The sequence below is a fragment of the Crassostrea angulata genome, chromosome 7 (genome assembly GCF_025612915.1).
Source record: "Crassostrea angulata isolate pt1a10 chromosome 7, ASM2561291v2, whole genome shotgun sequence".
Lineage (NCBI taxonomy): Eukaryota > Metazoa > Mollusca > Bivalvia > Ostreida > Ostreidae > Magallana > Magallana angulata.
The window spans coordinates 7485143-7498447 of NC_069117.1; the positions used below are offsets into that span (position 1 = coordinate 7485143).

The 13305-nt window shown below is 33.1% G+C and overlaps 1 protein-coding gene across 1 annotated transcript in view; it reads right to left on the reverse strand.

Annotated features, from left to right (window-relative positions):
* Positions 1-349: 349 nt before the first annotated feature.
* The window catches only part of LOC128192583 (arginine--tRNA ligase, cytoplasmic-like), a 41535-nt gene continuing 28579 nt past the window's right edge, over positions 350-13305 (reverse strand). The window contains exons 11-15 of the mRNA XM_052865373.1: positions 6870-6975; positions 5685-5798; positions 3727-3785; positions 2687-2934; positions 350-589 (exon numbers count right to left, since the gene is read on the reverse strand). Coding sequence (XP_052721333.1) covers positions 480-589; positions 2687-2934; positions 3727-3785; positions 5685-5798; positions 6870-6975 — 637 coding nt within the window. The 3' untranslated portion in view covers positions 350-479. The remainder of the gene's footprint in view (positions 590-2686; positions 2935-3726; positions 3786-5684; positions 5799-6869; positions 6976-13305) is intronic.

The window sequence follows — 13305 nt, forward strand, 5'->3', positions numbered from 1 at the left end:
AATGGCTGATAGGAATGGTATCAAATGGAAAATAAATAGGAGGTATTATGGAAGCCTATAGGTGCACCTCACAAATCACTACAGTGTTTCCAGAACCTGTTCCCTGGAATGGTGTAATCCATCCTGAGGGGCCTTGCTACCTATCCATCACCAGCCCCCTGTTTTGTTTCAGTACACAAAACCACATTACTATGACATTCACTCAACATGATGAAGTACATTTTCATGGATTAATCCTTGTAAAAAACATTACTTGACAAACTATGTTACGTAAATCTCATGAAAAAAAAAATCCTCGCTAACTGCCAGAACCTTAACAAAAACAAAAATTCATGATGAAAGAATATAATGTAAATTTGTGATAAATACAATTTATTGCATTCACATTTTCTGTTTACCAAAGTTGTACAATTAGATTTAAGGTCTTCCAATTTCGCTGTATTGAATGGCTTTGATATGGATTTTGTGTGTCAATTCTATCACATTTTCTCCAGAGGATTTATTCCCAGAACATGGAATCCTGTAGCAATAACATTAGCTGTAGCTTCACACAACAAAAGGCGGCTCATATTGACTTTCACTATTGCTCCTGGAATAATAAAAAGATATGAATTAAAGCAATGGGTATGATGTAACCCTCCAGGAAAACGACCCTAAAATCCTTAAGGCAGTACCAGAATATGACAGCAGTATCACCACTGTCGCCGATTCTACCTACAGATCCAGTTTTCAATTACCAGGTACATATTACCTAATATTTTCTGTTTAGCTGTTGTCTAGTCTATGAGAGAGAAAGTATCTACTAAATACAGAATGCAATAAGGAGTACTGAATGCTAAAGGGTTTATGTACCCGCAGGCAAAGTCGAAGATAAGAAAACTATAAAGGGGTATACAGTACTTCCCCCTTGATGAATCATATTCTCTCGGCTTCAAGAAGAGTAATCATTAGATCAACTGTCTATTGGCTTTCCCTCCTAATATTTTTTACCTTCTACTTGGTATCACCAGCAACATGAAGACAATGTGATATTAATTGAAATATGCAGTTTTTACTGAAAACATCATATAAACAACACATTAAACAATCATTAGCACTTGACCATTCACTTTTTCTTGAAGCAATTTATAGCTTTTGGTTTATTTTTGATTTTATCTTTGGATAGAGACTGATTGTAAACAAGTATGATAAACGAGAGAATAATTCAGCACATCAAATGCATACAGGAGCCGTGACAGAATCAGCTTCGTTTTTAATGGGATAATGTGCAATATTTGATTGAGGAAAAATTGTATTTATAAATCATTAAATCAAATTCCCACTGATTGTGCTTGAGAGCCTGACAAACAAGAGCCAATGTCATGGTAATGAATTACAGCACTTGACTTTCAGCTCCTCTCTTGCTTTGTGTCTCTTGTTTTGCATTCTGATGTCACCACCTCAATTTCCATGAAAATGTTTTGCAAACACTCCTAATCTGTGATCAAACATGCATCTCTGTCAGTTTCAAAGCGCGCCATCAATCTAAGCTCCCCTGCTAATCCTTATCAGCCGCCAGCAATGCCATCCGGAGAGTTCCTGTCAAATTCTGAATAGCCAATGGCCGAACACAATGCCATAGCAATGCAAGAGACTGTCAGAAATTCTGAGTCAGCAAATGTCTCCACAGAAATGCTTAATACTTTGACATACTCATCAACTGACATAAATGGAGTTCCAGAAAGTCATTTGTTCATAGTCTGATTACATTTCTTATATTTCTTCGCATGCTTTAACCATTAAAACCCTTCTTAGCAAGAAAAATCCCATCTGTCCCTGCTCCACTTGAATTTCAATTCCCGAAAACTCAATCACATTCTGTTTCTAAAACTAAAGCAGGAGCCAACTTCATTCATCAGTTCGATACCAAAGAAGAAATGTAATTGATTTACTACATTAGATGGCAGCCTATTCCAGTAGAGATTACAGGTCTAATCCCTATATATCCCCCTAGGTCTTGTTTTTAGTGGTATATACAATGTACTATGTGAAGCTCTTTCCTGTGTTTCAATATTTGCAAAAATGGAACAAATTTTTTATTTCATTCTAAATTTTGGCAAGTTATTTTTTGTGAATTTAAAATTATTTTATAGCAAATAAAAACCACTATATTTTCTCTGTTTTTCAATATTGCCAAAAATAGAAAATCATAATGAAAAAAAAAAATCCCCATTCAGCATACTTAGAAACTAATACATGTACTAAACAAGGAGACTGGTATGTGGCAACGCACTTTGAATTTTTTTTTCAAAGTGCGTTAAATTATTTTGGACAAAATTAACACACTTTGAAAGTTAAATTATTTTGGACAAAATTAACACACTTTGAAAATTTTTCAAAGTATGTTAAGTTTTGGTTCAAATCAAGGACTTTGAAATATTTTTTCAAAGTGTGTGTTATGAGTGTAGACCAACTTTTTTTATATCTTGACACTTAACGCACTTTAAGAAAATAAATTCTTAATTTTTTTTAACATTTAGATGTATAGTTGTCTTTATTTATAAAATATTAATAGATATTTCGTTTTTGATGAAGCGATACGGTGATCCATTCTTTCAGCTAGTAGATGTAGTGATATTTATACATATTTAAAACATTACAAATTAAAAGGTGCAATTTACTGATATTCTGTTTAAAAAATAGCTACCTGTTGCTTTGTCTTTCTCTATGCAGTAACAACTGTCATAGAATTCAGTGAAAGTGTTAGATAGTTCATAGAGGTATTCACAGAGCGTGTGCAGTAGCAGGTCGTCAAGGCAACGGAGAATGACCTCTGGTAACCTTAGGATGCACTTAGCGAGCTTCCACTCCTTGGGATGTCCTAGATCTATCCTTGTTGTCCGTGCAGCTTGTTTCAAGTCTTCTTGAGAAATGTTTGAATTCCTTGCTATTGATCTGCAAGCAAAAATGGAGAACATTGTGAGGGATACAAAACTTTTCATACAAAGCATGAAAAAACTTGGGGTATTAATGAAAACTCATTATATACCAATATTTTCTTTATACTTAAGCCACACTGATAAATCTCATCAACTCTAGTATTTTAATAATCCCTTTTGACATGTCAAGCTACTGATATTGATTTGAAAATACATGTATACATAGAATGTGCATCAGCCATTTAAAAAAAAAACAACATGCAATCTTAAAAGTGCATATGACATCTGTTTGCTTGCATGCTAGGATAGTAATATTGATAGAAAATGAAAACTATACATGTAGCATCAAAAGAATCTTTATCTCTGTAATATTTTTATGTAAAAATTTATCCACAGCACATTTGTGGGTGTATACAAACTGTCCTTTAAGACAAATTTAAGCCTCAGTTCAATTCTATTCATTCATTTCCAACTGATTTCCCTTTAAGTAATTCAAACTTTATGCCTTTTCTGTACTTGTTAATCATTTTAATCAAACCAAAGCTAAAATCCACCCATAACTACCGGTAGTTTAAAAAATTAAAATTGGGAAATGCTTGGTGAAAATAATTACAGGTGCAATACAATTCATTTTTAAAATTCTAAATAATGCATGTTATAAGATTGTGTCACATTTAAAAGGAACATAATTTCTTTTTAGCCTTTTTATGAATTCCCCCTCTCTTTCATAGATTCTGGTGTTAAGCATTACCCATTTACCCATTCCCTTATTTTTTCATCATGCAGCCCTTCGGATACTACTAATTACCTGATCCTTGTCAGAGCGTAGAGTAAGTAGGCAGCTGTGTTACCTCGATCATCCAGCATCTGAAAATTAATCATCTCCTATATTTATTTGCAAATAGATTATCTAGTATTTAGCACTGTAATTCCATAACATAATAAGAATATTGAAAGCTGTGTCTCTTATATCACAGAATTAATGTCAACAGGCCTCAGTATTAGTAAGCTCAAATAAAATTAGTTTTCAGGCTACCATTCACAACACACACACAACAAGAATTGTCCATCTGCTGCCATTAACAGAAGCAGCTCTGTTCAATAAAATTATTTCCAGTATTCGGCTGTCAAATGTACACACCTTCTGGTGATTTGTGTTGCAAAAAACCTTGTGTCCATCAATTAGTAAATCCATTATAAAATTATAGGTGTTACCTTGAAGCCACAATGAACACCACATGACTATTTTTTAATACAAAACAAAATGCACACTGGTGAGAACTATAAGCTACTATCATACCTGTTAGAACATGAATTATATACACCAGTTGATACACTAGATTAGATTTTGACTAAAATCATTATTTAAAAAAAAAACACATAAAAAGGACCAATAGCACCGCGCAAAGAAATTCTGTTCAAGCTGTCTATTGGCATCTGATAGGGACAGTCGATCAACAAAACTTTCAACCATGAGTATATCAACATCAAAATGATTTTTTTTTTCCTTTCAAGAGATAATTTCTGAAGAATGAAAGAGATCGATGTTTCATTGTTTAATAATAAGTTTTTGCTTTGCCATCTCGGTTACCTCTGTTCTTTTTGGAACATGTGCCCTTCAGGGAGGGGAAATGTGCCCTTCAGGGAAGGCTTGCATTGGATGTATATTACCAACTTAAAGACTTCAAGCCAATCTGTTTATTCTAGGACTATTGTCAAAGTAGCATTATATAAAGGAAATATGAGATGTTTTTAGATCGTACCAGGGTAGATAAATTTCCCTTACAATTTTTTCATTAATTATTTGCATCTAGACGTGTTTATGCTAAAAAATTCAGCGTACATTACCAGCCTACTTTTGCAGTTAGAATATTTTGGATTTTCTTTATTACAGTTTGCAAAATGCAACTGAATGCAAATAAAATAAAGTCATAATAGATATTTTCCATAGAAAAGTACCAGAATTACGTAATGGAAACTGACATATATTGTGAAGTTAGAAAAAAATAGGGATAATAATTGAAGATAAGTTCTGTCTGAACTTGAAAGAACTGTTTTAAGACAGAAAAACACACTGATGAAATCCATACAAGAGCACCTGTATTTCGAGAAATGATATTCAGAGACTAAGTCATAATTTCTTCAATTTGTCAGATTTAGACCTCAGATACTCCATGTGCTGAAAGTTATGATGAGGAATTTTACAAAAAATGATTTAATTTGTCCCTCCAGGTTATGTATCATTTTTCACTGGATCAAAGTTGGCAGTTACAAATTTGACTGAAGGGAACAGAGAAAATGGCAGAGAAGATCAACAATTAGTGTGATTGCTGAGTGCACCGGGGGAATATAAAAATCAATGTCTGCGTGAAAACCAGTATTCTAACTAGTCACAATTGCTAAAATGAAAACAGAGTACATCAACAAAACTGTTCACTCAAGAACTGAAAATACAAAATCCGATCTCAGCTTAGTTGCTTTTAATTATGGGGATGCCCTTTACAAAAGACAGTGGTATAAATCTCTCAAGCCTTGTGGAATGATATTTCTAAGCTTTTCAATATTTAAGCATGTTTTATTGGTATTTAAAGTAAATTTAAACACTTGGTAACTTGTACAAAAAAAAGCACATTTATGAATTGGCCTTTTTGCAAAATGCAGCACTGCATGGTGTCAATAAGAAAACGATCTAGACGTTACTTCTACACATGAATTACCATACAAATACTATTGATTGGCCATTGTTTACTGGAGACTTCCTTGTACCTTATCAAATGAGAAGACGTAATCGTGGTTTCTGTTGTGAGATAAGTCAGCATATTTGATGCAACCGTAGGCCACCGCTCTCTTCACTGCTTCCAACTCTTCTTTTGTCAGTTCCTAGGAAAGAAGAAATAACTGAACCTAATGTATTGCCTTGCAACAAATCATAGATGTCTTTTGTACTTGCATTCCCGTCTTAGACCGCATTATAGTACATAATTCTGTTTGGTTCTGACATTGCCGTACATTAACGAGTCCTGCAGAAATCAATCAGTTATGCTAACGGGACCTCATTACGACTCCAAATGATCGGGCTACTATGCATTGTCAGGCACTTTATTTGTCTGCTATGATCATCATTATTTTCTTTACAAAACTATCCCTATGTCATTTCATCTTAATGAGCGTGGTTTATTCACCTCAAGTCCTGTAAGCAATCACCCCTGCATGACCCAAAATGATTTGGGAAAAACTCAGTGGATATTTTTGCCTTTAACCTCTTCCTTAAGTACTTGACAAATAAGCTCAATTACTCTTATGAACTGTGACAGCAACTTAAAATACATTGAGTTTAGTAAACAACAACGAGTGTCAATAAGAAACAACTGATTATCATCACAAAGATGTAAACCGTTTGCTTCACCAGTCTCCTGATCTACCATATTGTACAAATAAATCTCGATCTGCTCTGTATTCCATTTTGAGCTATAATTAGATTAATATGTATTTTGAACATACTATATAGAAAACGAGGCTTTCAATAACACCTGCTAATTGCACTGTATATAAATCAGTTCATTCAATGTAAATTTTGATGGCAGAAAATAATTTCAATTAAAGCAGAATAACAATAGGAAACTATTTATTTGAAATATCATGTTATAAAAGACTTCACTATTCTCTCTGAAATGCATTACATGTGTTATCAAGTTTTTGAGCAACCATTAAGACTTTCAGTCACTATGACCAACTACCGTACAACCTTTTTTTGTTTCTTTACATTTCTTTACTTACTCATCCTACTTTTCCCTACTTACAGCTACATGTTTGAATTGACACTTGTTCTTGATATGACATCTTGGCCTTGAATTTTATTGAGGTCAAAAATTTACAGTTGACCTTGCACATTCAGTCATATGTTTGACTCGTATTCAGTCATATGTTTGATTCGTGGCCTTGACCCCTCACCTTGTCTCTGCCTTTTTCCACCAGTTTCTGCTCTGCCCTGCTTATTCCTTCATCCAACAGGTCTACAAGACGTACAGTATCCCCAGATCGAGTTTTGAACTTTTTTCTGCAAACATAATACATGTACTGATATGTTAAAATTGTAATACCATTAACATTTTTTCAAATTGTTTTTTCCTTGCAGGAGTCAGTGAACTTTTATAAAGAAATAAACAGAAGTGTTAAAATGTTCACTTATGAAATAAACAGCAAGCTAAAAAGTTCATCGGGATATGAACTTGGTTGGTCAGGTGATCAAATCATTCATGTGAAGCTTGAAGGGCTTCTCAGAAGATGAAATCACATATCAACCAAGTTCATATCCAGGTGAATTTCTTAACTTGCTGTTAATTACTAAATATTTACATCTGAGAAAGGCAAATCATTTGGAATCCTTTATATAGTAGTGTTTATACGTTTACAATAATGCAACCATCAAAACGATAAGCAAGAGCGATAATCATTGTGAAATCATGAAAAAGTTCACACAGAATTGCAAGTTTTAGTTATTCTTAAGGTTCATATAAGGAAGCATATTTGTAAATGTAAATACAAAATGTATTAAGATATGAATTTGGTTGGTCACATGATCAAATCCTGTGAAGCTCAAAGGGCTTTTTAGAAGATTTGATCTCGGTGAACCTTTTATCATTGTTGATCACTTGTACATGTATTTTTGGGGGGAAAGTCAAATTGTGCAGAAATATGAACAAAACCATGTTTTTTCCTTGTAACCATAAAATCATGAGCGCATTCAGTGATGCATGTGATATCAAAAATATGATCTTTTGACCCATTAAAAAGTTCACACTGAAATAATTGTTTTTGCTCCTCTGTATGTTCTTTTAAGGAAAAATACTGTGGTTTCATCAATATTCGTTGAATACCAATTTTCGTGGATTTCGTTGTTAGGTCGATCCACGAAATTTAATGTTCATTGAAGTGTAATTTCTATTAACATTTTCTATTGATAGGGTCATTGGCCACGAATTTACGTATCCTTGAAACTGATTTTCACTTTATCCACGAAAATTGATACCCTTGAAAATTAATGAAACCACAGTATACTGGTACTTGCAAATGAAAATAATACGCAGTATATGTATTTCAACAAAGTACAAAAAGGCACAGTCAAGTCTTCTACGAAATCCACTTGGTTTATGGACTCCCTTTCATACAAGATATTTTTCTTTACTAGATTACCATTTATTACTTTTGTCTTTGGCACAAAAATCTATCAGTTGCATAGTCAACACACTAAAATCTAAAATACAGTAAATGTTCACAAACATCTGTTTAAAAAGTTCAAAGCTTCTGGCAAAGACGAAAACCAAACGACATGATCTAACTGATTGATGACAAAGTTTTGCATCATAATCTGTGATTTATGTGGCAAGTCTTGCCTACTGTTTGTAATGGCCTGACAGAATCAACTTCACCATGCAAACTTTGTTCACAGCTAGAGCAGCTCAGAGGGTCCAAGTTACAGACATATTATCTTTTATGTTTACAATTATTTCTCTTTCTTTAAGCACAGAACTTCGCTGGAAGACAAGACTAATTTGGTTGCAAAAGCTTTTGTCAGTAGTAACAAACTATATTTCCCTGATGATTTGCTAAATTCTCTAAACCCATAAAAGCTTTCAGCCCAATCTTTTAAAACAAGTGAAGTGTTGAATCGACTTTCTAGCTGGTCCTTCTGTATATATCAGTACATATATCACTGGATATCATTTTAGAGAAAATTTCAAGATAAAAACTTAAACATGAGTTTATAAATGTAAAGCTAATTATCAGGGTGTGATAACATTCAAAAGAATTACTGGAATTATAAAGTTATTTCAGGTTGAACACTTTTGGTTGTTCAGTCAAGTGGATTCAACACATGGTAAATAAATGTAAAAAGTCCATTGCATAAAATTTTACTATTCACCATTCATGTTAAATATAAAGACCATGATATAGAATTTACCATTCACCACACACATTAAGAACCACAGACAAAACTGAAATGGACAGATTGATAAGGGATGAGATAGTCTACAACAGACATGATATGATCCCATTGTAACCTAATCTAACTATCTATGCATGCATATAAATCTCTACAAGATATTCTCTTTTTTAACAAAATTAACCTTAAAGAAATTAACCAAGTCAATTAAGTTTAGAGAACAGTGCTGTAAAACCATTAATAATAACTAACCAAAATTGAAATTTTGAAAATTGTTATGCCCCTGTTACATCTTTTTATGGTGAATTAACAATTATTTTAAGAAGAATCTATTTTTTTAAAACATGTCTGAAAGACATACAGACAACAATGGTGATTCTATTATGACCATCGATATCTCCAAACAACATTTGCAATCCGGTATAAAAAAACAACAACAGTTTACTAAAAAGATTTGCCACTGGAACCCAAATTTCTGGTTATCCAACTTGAATTTCCTGTGTTTTGATGAGGGCTACCACTAGGAAATGATAGAAGCAGGAAGATGGTAATGACTTTTCTTCCATAATCCCCACTCCCACGACAGATGGACGTGACCGGAATTCTTCTGTGTGCCGCGGTGAATCAGGGAGTCTGTGACTGCCCTTAACATGGAACCAAGGTCTCCATCCATAGAGGGATTGTAGAAACCATTTCATATGCCATATTTGTCCTAATTGATGCCTTATTCCTAAGCTTTGACTTCAGCATGATTAACAGATTAACTGATTTAGGAGTGACATATAATATACGATGACAATCTTGCATATTTCTGGCCGTGCTCTCAAAGGTCTTCTCATTGGTATTTCAAGATGTAATTGATAGATACTACCTCCAACTCCTTCCATGGCTTAATAAATTTAATAACTGATACTTAATGTTAAGTAAATGATCATCTTGCTATCATAAAGCCACAAAATATCCTTGAAATTTCTATGGTAACATAAAAAGTATCTCCCAATCTTGTGACATGAATCCCTTCTCATTCATCTAGCACAGGAAATTACTTATTTTTTCTTCCTATGAAATCAAGCAAATACTGTTATGAAATCTCTAGCACTAGATCAAATACTGACAATATGGGGAAAATTTATTAATTCTTAACATGCCTTAAGCCAAGGATATTGGATTTATGAAATTTGGAAGGCATAAAATACACAAGAGTATCAGTGCTTGGTTTGACTGGGAAATTCATAAAGTCAGGCCATTAATGTATTGCTTTCCAATCATGACTTATTCATATACAAACTATGTACACCCTTCTATGTACACACTGATGTGTATTTATATCTGGTTGGTTGAAGATCAGCCACTCAGATATACCTGTACAACTACATGTTCAACCAAGATAAATTCAATCATTGCATGTATTCATAAAGACAGGAGCTGGTGCATTCCATAGAAGTCAGTAAATGGAATGGCTTTCTTGATTTAACGTACATTTTCAAATACATGTACTATTTAAGAATCCTAAACTACTCATCTTGGAAATTTAAAGAATATACAAAAAAAATACTAAAATACAAAAAAAGACCTCATAAAAACTCAAGTGGTGGCTTTTGAATGCTTCAATTATATCACAGACAAGAGCATGGACATATACTTGGTAAATATCTCTAATCACTAATATTCAAAACTACAGAAACTCAATAGCAGAAACTTCAATTTTAATTCCCATAATAATCATCTATGCATTACTGTTTATTCCTAAAATGATTAAAAATAGGAAATTAATATCCATGTAAAATTGTGAGAATTGCATATTTATAAATTTGACTTCTATATTTCAGAGAGTTTAATGATTATAAAGTATTAGTGCTTTAATTGAGTTGCATAAATAAAGTCACTGACAAATGTGTGAATAAGGAATATACAGAATATCACAATCTTGCTCCTAAATAAAATCAGTTGTCAGAAGAAAAAAAATTGAAACAGAATTTTTCCCTACAACTTAATTCCTATAATGCTGTTTTCTTGAAGGATCTAAAGCTCTTTTGTTCTGATAGACATCTGACTCCGGGTTCTGTTACTTTGACCAAAATGGTGCATAGACTGAGGAAGCTCTCTCAGACTTCATGCCTTCTGTCATCATTATGTTATTATGAAGGACATGTAACCGCGGTGTTCGATGTAAATGCAGGCTAAATTAATTGAGCAGACAATTTAATTGAAGCTAGAACATCAAATTGCACTTTGCTTCTGTTTTTAAATGACATTTACGACTGCAAGAAATGCATTATTTTAATAATGGATGGCAGATCCAATTTAGAGTTTGATCCAAAATGGAAAAGGAGCATTGCTATGAAAGTTGGTGTTTCTAATTTAAAATAATTTGTTCAAAGTTAACCAAGAAATAATTAACATGCAGTCTTGGTAGGGAAGTCAATGAATTGTTTCCCACGAGTGATTGAGTTGCCAATGTCAACTCCCTAGCGTACTGCCTCTCAATTTAAGTTGAGCTAGAAAAAAGTAATTAAAAGCATCTTGTACCTGAAACAGTACCAAAACCTCTTTTTTCAATAACTGCAAATAATAAAATTTTCTTAACAGTCATGATATTATCTGATAGTGATAGACAAGATGATGCGGTAATCACCCGTCATTTTATGTGTTGGGGTTCGTTAAACAGAGAACCAGTCACTATAACAATAAAATGCCACTTTGGTGTTTCATGTACGTAGTAAAAAAGAAATTTCTGCAAGGATCGGTCCCTTCTGTATGTAAGTTCATTGCTCATATGACACAACAAAAAAAGAATTTCATATTTTTACAAAATCCATAACTTTTGTTCGCGGTTTATGTAAAGTTTTACTGCAATATGCTTGCACTAAATTTTAAGGCTACTTTGTTGCTAGATTAGACACAGCCTTTTGTCAGTCTATAGCCACTTTACTATACATTTGTGTCTTGTTTGTAGCATACTGGTTTAATCGAGTTTTAATCTTTTATTACGGGGTCTTCTGTAAATTTCTAATTAAATGCGAGGAATTAATATCTGCATAAAATCGCGTGAAACACCTCTTGCGGATTTTAAAATCTCAATTTAATTTTTCGGACAGACGTAAACTATTTGGAATTATGATGAAAATTCCGCATTTGCAATTTTATATTCTCATGATTTAATGCAAAACCATTGAATCGCGCAATAAAGTACTCACGAAAAATAAGAAATCTACAGTATCTAAACACTCTTATAATATCCTCTCACCACAAATACACATCGATTTTTTAAAATTAATATAGTAGTAAGTATTCAATCCATGAATATTCAACATCTCAATAGGTTTGAAGAAATTGCTGTTTTGAATTAACAAACAAATCCATTTTTTCAAAGAATTGTTTGTTCTGGGTTAGTTTTAATTTGAGAGTAATTTTATATTGGAAAAGAACATGGGCTTGTAAGTTGTAAATCATGAGTTTCTTTGGGATATACTTTACAGAGGCTATGTTTATAACTGACAGATAAATCTACAACATTTCCCGGCCACCCCCTCCCCCATAAAGTTTAGAATTTTTCAGCAATATTAAACATAAAATTAATTTCAGAGACCTAAGTTTCTCTGTCCTACAATGCTCACTCAATCAATATACCGGTAGGCCTGCAGCATTTGATAATCGATCATCACAATGTAAGTGGCCTGTGATACATATTATCTGTGAGTAGATCAAAACAGTCAAGTTGTAGATACCATTTCATGTGTGACTGGTGATTAAACCAAGCACGGATACTACAGTACTGGCCTACTTCTACAATTGTTACACAAATTAGACTCCGATAAAGGGTTAGACTAAGTTCAACCATGGTAGAGGATGCACATCAAAAGAAACCTCACATTTCATAAAAGGATTTATAGATTCCTAAGTGTTCTGTGGAACTAATACAGACTATTTGAGATCTGAAATTGTTGTTCTTTTCCATGACAAAGCATAATTATTGGTGTCAGTTACACAAAATGTGGACACTATGTATGAAAAATCCGGATTTAAGGGCCACACATTATTCCACGATGAAAGTCATCTTGCACAAAACTCCCATCTGTTGTTTCATTGATTTGTCTTGCCAAAAAATCATTATTAAATAAGAATGTGATATAGAGAAACAGTCTTCATATATAAACGAACTAGAACGACAAAGATTGGCCTACTTCAATTATCTACACTCACTGTACCAGTACTCAAATAATTTGAATCATTGTGACATATTTTCATTATCAGCAATACAGTTCAGTAAAACTTGCGTAAAGCGAACATAAAAATAGCAAAATCTTGGATATAATGAAGTTTTGTGGAGTCCCCAGCAAAATTTCTAACAGTCAAATCCTAAAAAAAATTTATGGTTATAATGAACTATGGTATAAAATGTTTAGTGCAGTGATTTTGAGTCCCATTTGTGAGAAAAATACA